Source organism: Hypomesus transpacificus, chromosome 23 (assembly GCF_021917145.1).
Source record: "Hypomesus transpacificus isolate Combined female chromosome 23, fHypTra1, whole genome shotgun sequence".
In the NCBI taxonomy this organism is placed as follows: domain Eukaryota; kingdom Metazoa; phylum Chordata; class Actinopteri; order Osmeriformes; family Osmeridae; genus Hypomesus; species Hypomesus transpacificus.
Genome location: NC_061082.1, coordinates 7,074,909 through 7,091,577, shown reverse-complemented (window position 1 = coordinate 7,091,577; position 16,669 = coordinate 7,074,909). Strand labels below are relative to the sequence as shown.

General features: G+C 46.6%; 2 protein-coding genes across 7 annotated transcripts; both read left to right on the top strand.

Annotated features, from left to right (window-relative positions):
* The first annotated feature begins 857 nt into the window (after positions 1-857).
* On the top strand, positions 858-6,421 carry prkag3b (protein kinase, AMP-activated, gamma 3b non-catalytic subunit). Of its 6 annotated transcripts, none has more exons than XR_006958053.1 (13): positions 858-1,082; positions 1,876-1,921; positions 2,115-2,227; positions 2,378-2,459; positions 3,257-3,315; positions 3,402-3,447; positions 3,547-3,601; positions 3,684-3,810; positions 3,983-4,148; positions 4,254-4,291; positions 4,529-4,675; positions 4,828-5,018; positions 5,753-6,414. XR_006958053.1 is itself a non-coding variant. In XM_047046846.1 (13 exons), exons 1-13 carry the CDS (start codon positions 1,065-1,067, stop codon positions 5,791-5,793), a joined length of 1,032 nt encoding a protein of 343 aa, XP_046902802.1. In that variant the 5' UTR covers positions 858-1,064; the 3' UTR covers positions 5,794-6,421. The 6 variants fall into 6 exon arrangements, 4 of the variants coding, with proteins under 4 accessions (XP_046902802.1, XP_046902804.1, XP_046902806.1 ...); XR_006958052.1 differs by having other exon boundaries at positions 4,828-5,505; XM_047046846.1 differs by having other exon boundaries at positions 4,828-4,921; positions 5,753-6,421.
* A 433-nt stretch (positions 6,422-6,854) lies between these two features.
* Positions 6,855-12,894, top strand: ube2g2 (ubiquitin-conjugating enzyme E2G 2 (UBC7 homolog, yeast)). The gene is made up of 6 exons (XM_047047374.1): positions 6,855-6,998; positions 7,266-7,301; positions 7,448-7,493; positions 9,383-9,501; positions 10,984-11,124; positions 11,761-12,894. Exons 1-6 carry the CDS (start codon positions 6,956-6,958, stop codon positions 11,871-11,873), a joined length of 498 nt encoding a protein of 165 aa, XP_046903330.1. The 5' UTR covers positions 6,855-6,955; the 3' UTR covers positions 11,874-12,894.
* The last annotated feature ends 3,775 nt before the right edge of the window (positions 12,895-16,669 follow it).

Below are 16,669 nucleotides of genomic sequence, written 5' to 3'. Positions count from 1 at the left end.
ATGCAAGCTAAAAGAATACTTCTGTACAACATATCTTAGTGCAGAAAGAAGGAACCCCCCAGATGAAGTTAGACATGCTGATCATTACTTAAACAGACCGGCTGTTATCCTTACTCGGCATGTAAAGATTTTTTACTTTGCAAATAAGCTAAACAGATGTCAAACTCCATATTGTGTTGGAACCAGGGTCCACTCCAAACTAAAGATTTCGTTTTCAAGTCTAAGACACACACACACACACACAAGTGTGAGATCTATTGGCTAGACAGCTGCAATGCAGGGGAGCCAATGAAAGAAGAGACATGGGACAGTTGCATGTCTGTGTATGGACAAATGACTATTGAGAACTGTGTTTTATAAATGGATTTGCATGGAGACTAGTCTTCAGACGACTTTGTAACACCGCGATCACACTTGTCTCCTTGTTGCAAGCCGCAAGCAATAAACTGCCTCGACTCCAGCGACTCTGTTCACTACTTGAGAAAAGATTTCCCTGACAACTCAGGTATGAAAACCCAATCTGCATCCATAAAAACTCATCATTCTTACAGTTTGGGTTTGTAAAATGGCTGCTACTTGTAGTATGTCCTTCTGAAAATCTTGCCTGTCCCCTTCCCTCTTTAACACAGGGCAGATGAGATGGGCGTTGCTAACCCGAGCCCTGTAGCCTTCCTTGCCTTTTCCCTGCCAAGCCATGACTGAAGGCATGTTGTGTACACACACACAACCCCTCCCCCTACCCCTCTCTCTCCCTTACTTGCCGCTCTCTTGCCACGCCTCTCTCTCTCCCTTGCTCTCTCTCTCTCTCCATTGCTCTCTCTCTCTCCCTTGCTCTCTCTCTCTCCCTTGCTCTCTTTCCTCTGTCCATCTGCCACTCCCTCTCCCTGTCTGACCAGTCCCCTGCCTGCATGCCTTGACCGTCCCTCATGCCCAATTTAGATTTGGTCTCTCTGTGAGACCGGAGCTCAGTTGGCTCATGCTGAGGACGTGACAGACACAGCCAGTTCTAGTCTCCCAGTCTACAAAGCCAGCCACCCAGCATCGCCCCTTCTCAGCCCCCAGACATGGAGCTTCTACCTGAGGTAAGGCATGAAGCAGGGACCCCCTGTCCTTGGTGTTGTGGGTGTCTTGGCATAGTAGATCTTGTTGTCAGTGTACTGGAGTCCAGCACAGTGTTTGGCTCTGCCTATGTGCTTGTGTTCTCGCAGTGTTGATTATAATAAGAGGCTGGGTGTGATAAGAAGCAGACTAGATGTAGCGTCTGTTGGAATGACTGGACGGAGCATTTCTATAACAGAGCTGTGCACTACAAATCAGGAAGTCAGTTTAGTAGATTGCTTTAGACCGGAGAAGTTATGGTGTCAGGGAGAGCCGAGTGTCACAATCCCAGTCCTGCACCATGCATCTGACAAGTTTCAAGCTGCAAAGCTTTAACTATTTGCCTCGAATACCTAATCACATTCCCCACCCTTCCTTTTAATGCTGCCTATTCGACTACATTTAATACAGTCAAAATCAGTGAAAAGAGTTGATGTGCTACGAGGCTCAAAATACTTCTTGTTGGTTCTTATGGAGTTTACCTGTTCTATATGGGGAGTATCATTGTGCTGTCAGAGTTTACTTAGTCCTCGTGTAGCATGTAGCCTGCCAGCTTGTGAGCTAACCTCTGACCCCTCGACCCTAACAAAGATCACAGGCCTTGTCCCTCACTGTGACCCCCGGCTTTGCTCGGGGTTTATTTTAGTCGGAAATACAGCCTGTTAATTTGAGTCACAAGCTGTCAACTCTCAATGCTTCTTCCATCATTGTCGATGTAGTTGTGAAGGGGTTCTCACGTAGCTGAATGGGTCATTGTTGTTCTCTCTCTGTGTTGAGGTCCCTTTCTTTGAGGAGGAGGAGCTCTCTATGAAGGCGGGGACAGGTAACTCTCGGGTGTTTAGTGTGTGTTTGTGTGTGTTTCTGCTCACATGTCAGTGTGTACTCCCCCAACTGGATTAGTCTTTGTCTCTGCACCATCACAGTAAGCAGAAGGAGATGAGTGTCTGTGTGTTAGACCACTGAGACAGACTGACGGACCTGTAGCAGGGTGCCCCCCCTCTGCCCCCCCTTTGCAGACCGAGCCGCAGATCCTGATGCCGACGTCTACATGAAGTTCATGATGAACCACTCCTGCTACGATGCCATTCCAACCAGCTCCAAGCTGGTCATTTTTGACACGACGCTGCAGGTACACACTGACACGAGACATTAAACGTCTCAGAGTTGACTAAGAAGCACACACGTTCCCTTCCTATCCAAATCCTCTGTGTGTTCGTTTAGGATACATTTTAGGATACATCCCGTTTGTGTGTGTGTGTGTGTGTGTGTGTGTGTTTAGGTGAAAAAAGCTTTCTTTGCCTTGGTGGCCAACGGTGTTCGAGCCGCGCCTCTGTGGGACAGCAAGCTGCAGTGTTTCGTAGGTGAGACAGACATTCGTAACCTGCACAGGCTGAACACCTTTAACCTTTAAAGTCCAACAGGTCAGCTATGAGGCAGACTCACATTACAGACACCTGGTAACATCGCTACAGCCATTCCCCGTAAACCTCTGGTTCAGCTTTCACCACTCCAACCAGATACCCAGAAACTATAGTGGCTGACTCATAGGGAATGTGCTGAGCTATGGGTTTAGCCTGTGAGGGTGTTTGGATGTACATGGAAGTAAATAACAGCATTTTCTCTGTGCTCTAGCACCCCATCTACCACAGCGGTAGTACTGCCTATTCTTGCTCTGCAGTCTGGATGAAATAATTCAAACGTGTGTCCATTAATTTATAGACAAAAATAACTCCATATTGATACACAATTTCCTTAAAATATCTGCATGTGTCAAACATGTCTATAAAGTCTTATTGCAGGACCCAGAGGAGCCCTTGAAAGGTGAGAGAGGTAGGAGTAGAATGTGACACGATCAGGAAGGAGCCGGAAGGCTTTCCTCCTGAATTTCGAGTGGTTGGGTAGGCCTGACTGGCCTGGTCCAATCGCCTCTGACTTGTAAGATTGGTGCCAAACTTCTAACTTTAGTGTAGCACCTGGGCCCTAGTGTCTGCTTGGCAGGACAATCTAATCCCCCACACTCTCCCCTGGGTTATAAATAACACACACCCTATCCCTGTAGAAGGGGGTGCGGCAGATTGTGTGTGCGTGTGTGTGTGTGTGTGCGTGTGTGAGAGAGACTGAAAGAGAGACTTTTTACCATGTGGTTGTCTCTCTGCAGGTATGTTGACCATCACAGACTTCATTAACATTCTTCACCGGTACTACAAGTCTCCCCTGGTAAGTTAAAATAAAAGGAATAGAATATCAGACAATTTACTGAACATATGTGGCATATGTTGTATATCTGTTTTGGCGTCTTCCAGGTCCAGATCTATGAGTTGGAGGAACACAAGATCGAGACCTGGCGAGGTGAGTGAGTCTCCATCATTTCCTTTGTCTATCTGCCATCACATGTCAACATCTCTCTGCAGATTCTGTTGTGACTGTGCTGTCTCCCTCCTGCTCTAGAGGTCTACCTGCAATGCTCCTTCCACTCTCTAATCAGCATCACTCCAGAATCCAGGTACTTCTTACACAGGTTTCCACTGAATCCATCCGAATCGAACCCTGTTGCTAACATACTTTACTTGTTGTCTTCTCCCAAGCCTCTTTGATGCCATCTACTCTCTGCTGAAGAACAAGATCCACAGGCTGCCTGTCATTGATCCAGAGTCTGGCAACGTGCTCCACATTCTCACACATAAACGCATCCTCAAGTTCTTACACCTCTTCGTAAGGGCCTTTCCAACCAATCTGGATGGGTTTGAATGTTGATCCTAACCCAAGAGAAACTGTCAACTTCTTAATGTTTTCTCTTCATGTGTGCTTCATGTGGTTTATTCGACAGGGACAATGCTCATTAAGACCTGACTGTTGTCTGTGTTCTTTGGCTGGTTCTTCTTAGGGATCCATGATCATCAAACCCCGTTTTCTCCAGAAGCGGATTGGAGAAGTGGACATTGGAACGTTCAAGAAAGTGGCCACTGTGCAGGAGTCAGCCACAGTGTACGACGCTCTCGCCATCTTTGTAGAGAGGCGGGTCTCTGCCCTCCCTGTTGTCAATGAAAAAGGTATCTGGAGGGGGTCCCTGTGTGTTTTCGTTAACGTGAGCTGAGCTTGTAAGTATGAGCTGATTGACAGCCTTGTCATGACTTTTCTACGAACTTCTTCTTCAGGAAAAGTGGTGGCACTCTACTCCAGGTTTGATGTCATTGTAAGTCCAACACAAAGCAACACTGAATCACACTGACACACGGGTATAATGGTTAATAGTTTCAGGCATTCTGATCAGACAGAAATTCACACTGACTACACTTCCCCAAGCGGTAGCTTTGCCAGGCAGAAAGGCCATGTATGCACTCGGAAATGTGAAACATTTTGTAAGCGCAATACTAAAATGTACCACTCTGCGGCAGTGTCAAGTACTAAAAGGAGTTTGTCATCGTTGTAGAACCTGGCAGCTCAGAAGAACTATAATAACCTGAACCTGACGATGCGGGAGGTGATTGAAATGAGAGCGTGCTGCGTGGAGGGGGTGCTGAAGTGCTACCCCCACGAGACTCTGGAGACGATAATCGACCGCATCGCAGAAGCTGAGGTAATCTCCGACAAGCTGCAGCACTTGGCCGGGTTTCCCAGATTCGTTAAGAAGCTCTTAACGCTAAGAGCTTCGTTCTAAGAATGAATCTGTGAAACCCGACTCTTATCTGTTAATGACACTTTCTAAGCTAGAACCCTCCCCCCCCTTAGGTTCACCGTCTGGTGCTGGTGGACAGCGAGGACCTGGTGAGGGGGATCGTGTCGCTGTCTGACCTGCTCCAGGCCCTGGTTCTCACCCCGGCAGGTATTGATGCTCTTTTCTCTTAGCACCTGTGGGGGTGCCCTCCACCCCTCCAGCATCTCCATCAGCACCACCTCCCCTCCCCAGCCCCCAGCCCCAGGTAGGCCACCATCCTTCACCCTGTCAGCCTCTCGCCCTCTTGGTCTTTCACTTCCGGCTGCCCTCTCCTCTCTTGAGGTTGTGAAGTCGCCCGCCCCCCTAGACACTGATGTAAGGTCAGGTTTTTGTTCTTCAATCCTATGTTTGTAAATGAGTCTTTAGGAGCAAACTGATCCTAGACCAGCGTTTAGGGGGAACTTCACTGTGGCACTATTCTGAACCTGCTGCTTATTCTCTGTGAATGCCAGTGTTGGTATCAAATGTTACTTTACAAAATACTGAAAGGGAATTCAAATTCCGTTTGTGAATTTCAATTTGCCCCCAAAGGGTTTTTTCTCTGTTCATTTATAGCACTGAGATAACCCATCTACTCTGCATTGCCTGTCCAAATGCTGACATCCCCACCCCCCTCATAAAATAGACTCAGGGACCCATCTCTCCTTCTGCCTGCTAGCCTGCTGGCCACAAGATGACTTGAAACCAATAATGTTTGTATCCATGATTCTTGCTTATAGCATTTACCTTGCCGGCTGTACTTGCTTTTTTAAAGTCTTTCTGGATGTTTCTGTACAACTGCTGGTCTTTGACAATTACATTGGTGTGATTGCAACCAGTGCATGTGAGGCAATACTTCCCTCTCAGCGACAAAAACACATATTGTATGAAAGATATGTATGTTAATAATCAAATCTTTTGAGCTATTGTACCAAAGCTATCATCGTTTTTTCTTTACAGATATTTCTGAGAGGTCGAGCGAAGTGACAAGTGACGAGTGAAGGCTTCAGATGATTGAGGAAACTGTCCGACTGCTCACTCTCAGCAACACTTCAATGGTCTTTTAAATCATTGTGAAATATTGCAATTGCCTAAATGTACTCCTTTTTATACTTTTTTTTGTCTATACAGTGTTTATTTATGAATTTCTGATTACATTTCTAAAACTTTAGACATTTTGATTCATCAACGTGCACTGTCATTTTAGTTTTCATAGTTGTTGGCACGTAACAAGTGACAAAACTTACTGCTGCAAACATCTGATAGGAATCTTGTGATGCTTCTTAAGTTTATACAATTTAAACTTAAAATAGTTTGTGAAAATGTGCAGTATTTGTAGATGCTGAGCTTGTATTTGACTCCTCAGTACCTTCTTAGTTTCAATGCTATTTTTATGTCTTACAGTAGCTCGGAGAACGGTAGATGTTTGACAAATGTCTTCCTCACTAATAATAATTTTTCCCTGACATTTCTCAACAAAGAAATAACAACAATTCATTAACTTTACTCCTTCCACATCTTTTTAATTTCTCAATAAATACATCTAATGTTTATCACAAGAATCTTCAACAATGGATCAAAAATTCACGTTTCTGTATGTTTTGAGAATAAAACAAAGGTTTACAAAACATATGTGGAAACATCTGGTGAGATTTCTTATTTAGGAACCAAACCATCGGCAAGGGAAGAAACGGAATAACAGGACACAGGGGGAGACGGGACACTGGGGCGATGAGCTACCTCATATGCCCTTTCATTCCCACCAAACCTGTGTGAACAGACACGTAGTTAAACTGCACCACCATCCCTGCCCTCTCCAAAGCCATCATCACCACCATCAATCAATTGTCTATGGCTCTGGACAGGACATAAAGTATTCAGACATGTTCTTGATAAGTCTATTGACGTTGATGTTAATTAATGTGTTTAGTGTATTGCTTTCCCTTTCTTTTCATACCCACAATGTGTCGACTTTTCTTACTTTAGTGGTTTCCTGATTTTAATCAATTCGCAAGACTAGAGTGGCAGGGCAAGCGGCCCGATGACGTCATCTGCCAACCCGGAAGTAGTGTGAACACAAGCAGTTGATCGTCAGCTGTCTACAGCTGCGTTGACAACAAAATCACAAGATTGTGTTTACTTTAAGATTTTGAGTTCGACATAATGGCTGGCACGGCGTTGAAGAGACTGATGGCTGAGTATAAGCGTGAGTTGGCAGCTTCAGTGTTTAGTTAACCAGCCGTTACTGTAAGATAGCTACCTTATTTGACATATGGCTATATTGCGCTAGCCGAGAGGCTAGTTTACCTAGCTACTCGTCATCAGATTAGAAAGCTAGGCTAACCCCCACCAGCTAATCAACCAGCTAACTCATTTGCTAACTTTTTGACTGTTGTTTGGCAGAGCTAATTACTTGTTGACATGCTATAACTCAAACTATAATTGTCTTTTTCTTGACGATGCCATGTTGCAGAGCTGACATTGAATCCACCAGAGGGGATTGTTGCTGGTAAGGGATACGCAGCTACAGTAGTTATTTTAACGCTCAACAAACACAGCTACCGTTAGTTCATTCTGAAATGAAAACATTTCACGTATTACATATTATTTTAACAAGGTAAATGTCTCATGTAATTATGTATTTCCTTTTTGTAGGTCCGGCAAATGAAGAAAACTTCTTTGAATGGGAGGCACTCATTATGTAAGTTTGTAGTTATTTTAGGTTGGACATTAGTAAAGGCAATCACCTTATGCCTTGTAACAAATACCATATAGTCAATGATTGCTCTAGAACGTAGGATTCGATGCAGAATTCCTAGATACGCACACAGGCTGTATTTCCCTGTGACTATTTGGTGATTAACAACTTTGTGTTGATGTATTAATCAGACAGGCAGACAGAAGAGGTCTTTGTTAGACTCAGAGCATTGTGCAATAACATAACAACAAACCTGTAAATGATTGATTTAAACGAGTTGTACTGTAGATTGTTGGTCTCTAGGTGTCCCTCTTCCATGCAGTGACTGCTACATTCTAAATAGCTTTAGACATCGAAATGCTGACTTGGTTGTGCAATATACTACGTGTGTAGGTCAACAGGATCATTTTTGTTTATGTTCACTTAGTAACCAAATCAAAACTCAATGCTGAGTTTTAGCTAGAGCCTTAAGATAAAGGGATACTTTTCAGATAATTTGGTTTCTTAATAAAGATCTAAACACTCCATTGAGCTCTACTGTGGCAGCCATGCCAGGGTACCTTACAGACCTTAACCAAAAGCCCTACTTTTGTAATGATAGGCCCCTATTGCTTTTTATCCTCCATGTTGTAATTTTCCTCATTGCTAACTTCTGTTGTTGGAGTCTCCAACGCCTTATGCTACAGCCTGGGTTACAGTCTACCAGGAGAGGGACAGAGATTAGAATTCCATATGGTGTAATAGCCCCTGATACTTAAACCTCCACAGCTCACATAACCATAAACACACAGAGCAGGAGCAGCAGCCTTCCTCCACAGCTGTTTGCCACTCTCAAAGCCCCTCAGAGATGAGATTGCCTGAGATTTTGGATTGGAAACCAGGTCACAAGAAATAGAACGGATGCCTGAGTATAGACACTCATGACTGTCCCGCTGAACACCCGGCCAGACCACAAGGTTCCACAGTGGGGGGGGGGGGGGGGGGGGGGGGGGGGGGGGGGGGGGGGGGGGGGAGGAGATGGGGAGAGGAGATGGGGAGAGATAAAGTCAGGAGCAGCCATCAATCAGCTGATGAGGAGCTGAAAGATCAGATGGGGATTTGTTTAAGTGAATATGGTTTTTGCCAATCCAAACAAGGAAGTGGGTCTGACGGGCCAGCCAGGTTTGAACTCTTAAGGAAATTAGATTAAAACTGTTCATGTGTTCTCATGTCGATGATTCATACCTTCCAGAAGACAGGTTTTGATTGGCAGGCCAAAACGGTATGCAAACTTGAACATTAAGTTCTTTGTATAGATGTATATGGAAATGTGTTTTGGGGATCTGTCTTGGTCACACTGTTTACATCTGTATCTCCTAGGCAACATATCAAGTACAAGAGCAAATCATATATTACTGTGGGCTCCATGACCAGCACAGTAGCCAATTGGTGCTCATAGAACGTCATGGTATAGTAGCTGCAGTTTGTACTGTAGATACAGTCAGACATCATCACATGTCTTCACCTGCTTTCCTCCTATCTATATGGACCTTGTTCATTGTTTTCCCCAGCTGTTATGTCATCCATGCACCAGGTTCTGTAAAAAGTGCTCTCCATGTGAAGCATGACACCCTGTCTAATCCTAACCCAGGGCAGGTAAACTGCTTCTGAACCCATCTCAGTTTGTGATGACCGAGACAAAGGGACACTAGATGGAGTTTCAGACAACCACCACCACAGGAGCAGCATCTAACCCCCTCATAAGCCCACCTCTCCTGGTCTGGTGTGGTCCGACACTCACCCTAGCTGGCTGGATCGGGAGCGAAGACCGTGTTTGCGTGACATAACACGAGCTGTATCACCCTGTTTTAATCTTCTTTTCTTTTATAACGTGTGTGTGGTTCCCTCCCCAGGGGTCCTGAAGACACCTGCTTTGAGGGGGGGGTGTTTCCTGCCATCCTGAGCTTCCCCTCAGATTACCCCCTCAGCCCCCCCAAGATGAGGTTCACCTGCGAGATGTTCCACCCCAACAGTAAGTGGAAATCCATACACAGTATCAACTTTGCTGGGGGGTGAAGTAGAAATGGAGAGAATCGTGTGTGTAACTCAACAGTTTACAAGGCACAGTTGAGCCCTTTTTATTTTTTTCAAATGTCACCCCATTGTAGTATTGGTGATTCATCCATCTCCAGTTTCCTTTGTTGATGTCAGAAAGAAGGGGAGGATGAGAATGCCAGTGTGTGTTATGTTGCTGGAGCCCTCTCTGTGGAGCCCAGGCCAGGCCTGTCCCATGACCTTGGCTGTAAATAAGAGAGCACGGTGTGTGTTGATCTGAGGGGGGGGGGGGGGGGGGGGGGGTTGGAGCACGCTCAGTGCAGCTGATTAGAGGACTAGGTGTCCGTGTTGCCTCTGATGTTTCTCTGATGTGTGAGCTAAACTACCGGCACAAGAACACTCACTCTAACGTGGCCCCGCTATTGTGCTCGTCTGGCATGCGGCCAGACAACTGCTGGGAGAAATGGTCTGGGTTTTGTTGTGTAGTCAGGTGGTATTTCCGGCTTTGTCTTGGGTAAGTGGTTGTCTTTTTGGTCAACATGAGAACAAGACGATAAAATAGCTGTTTGGATGTTTAGCCTACAGCCAGTTAGTGGTTAAGTGGTTGCGAATGAATGTCAGTATGAATCCATGTGTGGTTTGACACACACACACACACACACACACACACACACACCAGATGCCTCATTTACCCCCAGCCCTTATGGCCCTGTGAGAGCCCTGTGGTTAGTTTTTCTGCTACTGTTACACTCCTCATCAAGGTGCACTGTATCTGAGGGCTCCGACGGGGGGGTCAGATAAGGGGCTTCCTGTTGGCAGGGTGTTATCAGTCTGGTGGCCCTGGCAGGTCTGAGAGATGGAGGAGCTATCAGATGGCAGGGCCGGATCCATATCTAGGCCTACCTGTGCCTGTCTATCTGTGGCAGGCCTGGCAGAGCGGTAGGGCCACAGCCTGGTCCTGGCTGTAGATAACAATCTACCGCTACATGTCTGAGGGGCTGTTGGTAGACCAGTTGGCTTTGATATGGACCCAGCACAGGTCTCTGTCTGCCTGTCTGTCTGTCTGTCTGTCTGTCTGTCTGTCTGTCTGTCTGTCTGTCTGTCTGTCTGTCTGTCTGTCTGTCTGTCTGTGCCTGCCTGCCTGCCTGCCTGCCTGCCTGCCTGCCTGTCTGTCTGTGCCTGCCTGTCTGTCTGTCTGTCTGTCTGTCTGTCTGTCTGTCTGTCTGTCTGTCTGTCTGTCTGTCTGTCTGTCTGTCTGTCTGTCTGTCTGCCTGTCTGCCTGTCTGTCTGTCTGTCTGTCTGTCTGTCTGTCTGTCTGTCTGTCTGTCTGTCTGTCTGTCTGTCTGTCTGTGCCTGCCTGTCTGCCTGTCTGTCTTTCTGTCTCATGTGTTTAGGTGCTCAGGTGTGTGCATGTACATTGTACTGTCTTAAGTAACGTTCTCTCCTCCCCGGTCTCCAGTCTACCCAGATGGCCGCGTGTGCATCTCCATCCTGCACGCTCCCGGTGACGACCCCATGGGCTACGAGAGCAGCGCAGAGAGGTGGAGCCCCGTGCAGAGCGTGGAGAAGATCCTCCTCTCCGTCGTCAGCATGTTAGCAGGTCTGTGTGTGTGTGTGCATGTGTGTGTACTTACAAGATGTATGTATCTTCTGCCATTGTCACTGTCACATTGTGTGTGTGTGTGAAGGATCTCGAGGGCTCCAGTGGACGTCTACATGTCAGAGTATTAGGAGGTCAACCCCAGGGAGTTTCTGTGCTCCGTTTGTCACCGGGGGTGATCAGATGTCGGTCCCACACAAAGAGATGTGATGTGAGAATGGAGGTGGCGACAGGACTGAGGGTGTGGAGGAGGAAGCTGTACCGTGTAGAGTTCCATCTGCTGGAGTTGACCCGTTGCAGTATATCCCACCCTGCAGACTCCCTGCCCCGGGGACATTCCTCAGTCGCATCTCCATACTCTCCTGGTGGACTCTCCACAATAATACATAGCTTGATTCCTGGCCCTTTACCTGTGCACAAGGGAGGAGAGGAACTGAGCTACTGTACATGGGACGAGGGTGTTTTTAAACAAATCTTTCCTTCAAACACCTTCCTTCTGTCCTTTTCCAATGCATACTTATTCCAATTTCATGACCGGATGTGACAGTCTGATGATTGGCAGGGGGGGGGGCTGGGCTTGAATGGACTTGTGTTCTCATGCCGACCTTCTCTCTGCCAACGTTCTCCTCTCTGCAGAGCCCAACGATGAGAGCGGAGCCAACGTGGACGCCTCCAAGATGTGGCGCGAGGACAGAGAACAGTTCTACAGCCTGGCCCAACAGATCGTCCGCAAGTCGCTGGGCCTCTAATGCCATCATTTCCCTCAGCGCGCTGGCTCTGCCTAGCCTGGTCCGCTCCCATTTCCCCCTCACACAAGCTTGTCAACGAATCTGGGGCCGGGAGACGCCAGTGACAATCGAACTGACTATGGATGCTACTGGAGACTGCAGATGACTCCGCTGGCTTGGACTGTTCTCGTCCCAACCTCGTCAGTGTTCCACAACCATCCTGTTCAGATAACCATTTGTATCATCATCATGCTCTCTGTCTCTCTCTCTTTCTCTCTTTCTCGCTCTCGCTCTCTCTCTCTCGCAATATCTTCTGTCTATCTTCTCTTCCGCTCGCTCCCTTTCTGTCTTCTGTCTCTCTCTGGCTCTCTCTCTTTGAAGCACTTTATTTTTCCAAAGGAGGATATTTTAAGCAATGTTACTACTGTCCAGGATGCCACTTATTCGCAACATAACTATATAGTGGTGCTGTGACTGAAATATTAGAATTGTTTATAGGGATGTAGTGTGTTTGAGAACTCAAGCTGCATGGAATAGAACATCTGGCAATAACACCAGTGACTTCAATATGTATTGAGGTGAATGCAGTAATGTTGAAAGCTAGAAATGAGCTACAGTCACTTTCATGCCCAAGAAACACCCACTGAACATCAACAGCTATTTTACAGAAGAATTCAGCAAATATTTTACATCAAGATTTTCTATGCCACAGAACTGAAGGGGTGGGGGGGGGGGGGATCTGGAACATTTGACAGTGTTGTTTGGGGGGAGGGGGAAGAGTTTATTTAGGCTATGTTTGTTACTTGTGTGTCTCTTTTAGGGTTTTGATAGTCATTGGACATTGTGTGTACCCATGATGCTACTGCCTCATTCACAATGATGAAAAGCCTCTCTTCATCGTCAACTTCCTGTTTGAACCGTGTATCTGTTAGAATGGCTGACAGGTACCATGAGAGTAGCATTGGACTAGGAGTAGTGTCTTCATTAGGAATGTGAACAGGGGTAATAAAGAGAGACTCCTTGTAGACTAGAAGTATGTCTGATGTGTCCGTTTTTCACACCATCAACTATCAACATAACAGCATGTAGAAAGGAGTTGCTGAAAGACCTTGACTTTTCAACCCTTAAAGGTATAAACGAGTATCTTTGAGGTTGACCTCGAACTATGCTTTGGGGATATCAACCTAGAGCCTTATCACAGGGTCAAAGGGTCACGACCTTGCCTGTACTTGACACTGTCGTTCAACCTGTGGAATGACCAAAGAGTATGATGTCATAGCCAGAAGACTGACTGCAGCTTGGGTATTTCTTGAGGTCAAAGGTTTGCTGTCCTGCAGAAGGGTTTGGTAGAGCCAGGGGTAATGATAAGGCGAGTGTCCTCTGCTCTATGCGGATAACACACGGCTCTGACCAGTCTACCGACTAAAACTGGTTCCTGGAGCACCGTAATCACCACACACCACTGGTGATGCTACAATGTCTACCTTAGTTCCTGATCTGGGGTAAGTTTATCATCGTCATTCTCAATGGTTTAGATAGAGGAACTGTCAGAGTAAGCTGACTCTAGATCAGGGCCTGGGGGCAGCTGCAACCTGGAGTGGCTGGGTCCTGTCCTGTGGTAATAAGTGGGGTTTGTCTCCTGCCCTGCCTCTACTGGGGTGATTACAGGCTGTCAGGGTAGCCGCCCAGCCATTACAGCAGTGTTTACAGATCATTAGAGTTGCTTCTCCCAGCTGGCCTGCTCAGACTGGCCCGGGCCAGAGAGCCAGGTCTGATCAGGGCACAGAACAGGATGTAGTCACCTTCTTGCGTACTGGAGTTGGTTTGAGGAGACAGAGTTGCTAAATATAATGTACTCTACCCCCTCAGGCAACCATTTGACCCAAATCTCCCTTTACCGCTCCATCCTTTCCTGTATTTTGCCCTGACTTGCTTGAAGGTTTGATTCAATCTTTCTTCTGAGACGTCTTGTAGGAGGCCATGGAGTGGTCGGACTCCGCACTGAACCCTGAGAGTAGCGGACAGAAGTCCAGCCGACAGGGAGATGAAGGGACAGCAGATTATGAGGTTGTTTTCCTTGGCAGAGGAGCGGACAGGGAGGCAGGGATGAAACACCCAGCTTCCTGCTCCACGCACCTCCTGTCCGCCCCAGCGCTGGGGGTTTGATGGACAGGTCGGTGTTGTATCTCACCAATCCATCTTCACACCTGAGCCTGGGGCCTGGAGCCTTGGCCAGGCTGCCTGGTGGTCTGGGACACAGGCTGTGCATATCACCCAGCTCACAGAGCCTATCTCTCTCTCACACATTAAAGACCACTGCGTCTCTTTATCTCCAGAAAGAAAAAACAGAGATGAGAGGGGCATTTTGGCCACCCCCGCATCAGTCCAGGGCAGATAGGCTGAGCATGTTCAGTACTGTACAGAGCGTCCCTACCTCCCCCACACAGAGCAGTTTGGTCATGTAACTACCGCAGTCACATAGGAATCCTCATACTGGGGATGACAGAAGCAGCCGGCAAATCGCCTTCTGGACTTCAGCTGAGGGGAGTCTCCCGAAGAAAGAAAACACGTCCCTTTTTCACATGACATTGCAAAGCAATGGCACAGTGAAAAGGTTGAACAGCAACCTTAACGGCCAATAATTACACTGTGCGGTCCTCGGTCATTTTTTGATACCTTTGATGCAGCACAATTCAAGTTGCTATGGTTCCCAGCTTCCACCGTGCTACTGTTGATTCGTGTGCTGGTGTCAATAATGTGAAGAGGATAATGAGAGAGGAGGTGGTGCTAATCCTAGCATTAGTGAGTGTGTAGTCACTCACTCCAGTGGCAGTCAGCTCCCACATCGTTGACTGTATTTTCCTGTCCAAACATGTCAGGTTTTTTCCTCGTGCTGATACAGAAACGTAAACAGAAATCAAAGAGCAGAGAAGCCCTCAGAAAGTGTGTGAGAGAGAGAGAGGAAGGGAGAGAGAGACCATGTGGAACAGAGGAAATGCCTTCTGACGGTCTCTCAACAGCTTTCAAAGAACCTTCCACATCAGCTGTCGCAGGCATGTTTATCTGAACGGGACACTGGAGAGCAGATCCGGTGGTGCTTCTGTCCTCAGAACGACCCTCTTCTGAGCTGAGGGACGGTTCCAATGCTGTCACAGGTCTGAAAACACTACATTCTTCATTACCGTCGAAAAGTGATCAAATGATCAATGCCAAGCCTTTAGTCTTGTGGCAACAAGTGAATCCACCAAGTCAACTCCCTGATCCTACAGTTCTGTTCGACAATCATGTGGAAGTTTGAAGATCAACTTTTACCTGGATCAGCTTTCAGTTATGGTTGCACCCTTTTGCAAACCCACATCTTCTGTAGCTGTTGAAAGGTTTGCCCCCAACCACCTCCACCAGCTTCCTCTCTTCTATACAGACACAAGCTCCATATCAAATCCTCTGTAATTACACCTGCAGCATCGCAGCTTTCACTGCATGCAGAGGAAATGTCATCTTAATAATGAAACTTTCCCTATTAATTACCCCTGGCTATCTGCGACTGAAGCAATTATTTAGATTTTCAAGAAAAAACTGCTCAATCCTGTAACTTTAGTTTCAATATATTTAGTTCCTTTGATTTGACAGTGCAGTGTTTGGGCTCAGGGTGAGGTCGGGTTAAGTGAGTTGAACCATATCCTTCAAAACCTCTTGTTTGCACACGACAATGGTCAAATAGTACTTGTGCATCTCAAACAGATCATGTCTGTCTCGACTTGACATTTTAATGTACAGTACCAGTCAAAAGTGTGGACACATGTGCCCAAACCTTTGACTGGTACTGTATTTCACTTTGTTTGGGATCATTTGCCTTCTGGAGCACTTGGGAGATGTCTTGATAAGGCCCTTCCACAGGCGTTCTCTAACCCAGAGGGGTGTTTACATTCTTCTGCTCACACCTTCTCTATCCACTGAGACAGGATCCCACCCATTTGAGTTCATCTGAGAGAACCATACAGTGAAGACAAAATAAACTCCTGATGAGGATGGAAGATGAAAGACACAAATGGCTGGGTCTTAAGTATCCCAAAAGATACATACATTTTAGATCGTCAACTTCCCACTCGGTGCCTTGATTCTTGTTTTGAGCAGGGTGTGTGTGTGAGTGTGTGTGTGTGTGTCACAGTGCAGTTAGCAGTAAGCTGGGCACAAGTACAGGAAAGACAAATGGCTAATAACAAATCTATAGGTGCACAAAACTGTGAAGAGTCTCACAGTAACCTTTTAGCTCATGGTTTTAGTCCTAATTATACCTTTGTGTCTGTCATCGCCACAGCCCAGCTAGTATGGAATCAGGGCTTTGAAGTAGCGAACCTTCAGAAGACTCAGTTGTGCATGAAGTTCCTTGTTGATTCCCTTCAATCTCCCTCCTCATCTGTCTTGGGGCGCTCCACCCTTCCTAAGCACCCTGGCTTTGACGTTCTTTGGAACTGGAAGGTACATGATGAAAGTATTGCCTCCAAAACTGTACCCTGAACTGCTTCTGATACAGCGAATCATGTAATATGATGGAACTCATGTAGCATTGCCCTCCAATGTGCTTAACTATTACATCAATCATGTGCCCGCCGGAAAATAACTAAATAAGTATGATAGTTATGGACCATGCAGCCAAGTGTGTTACCTGGGTTTCATAGTGTTGTGCTCATAGGAACCCTTAGCACAAAGGAGCTTGTCACTTTTGGCTTCAGGAAGTGAAATCAGACAGCGAGATCACAATATTAGAAACTTTGCAATCTCTAGGCAGAACAATCCCATACATATGTGATCCTCTA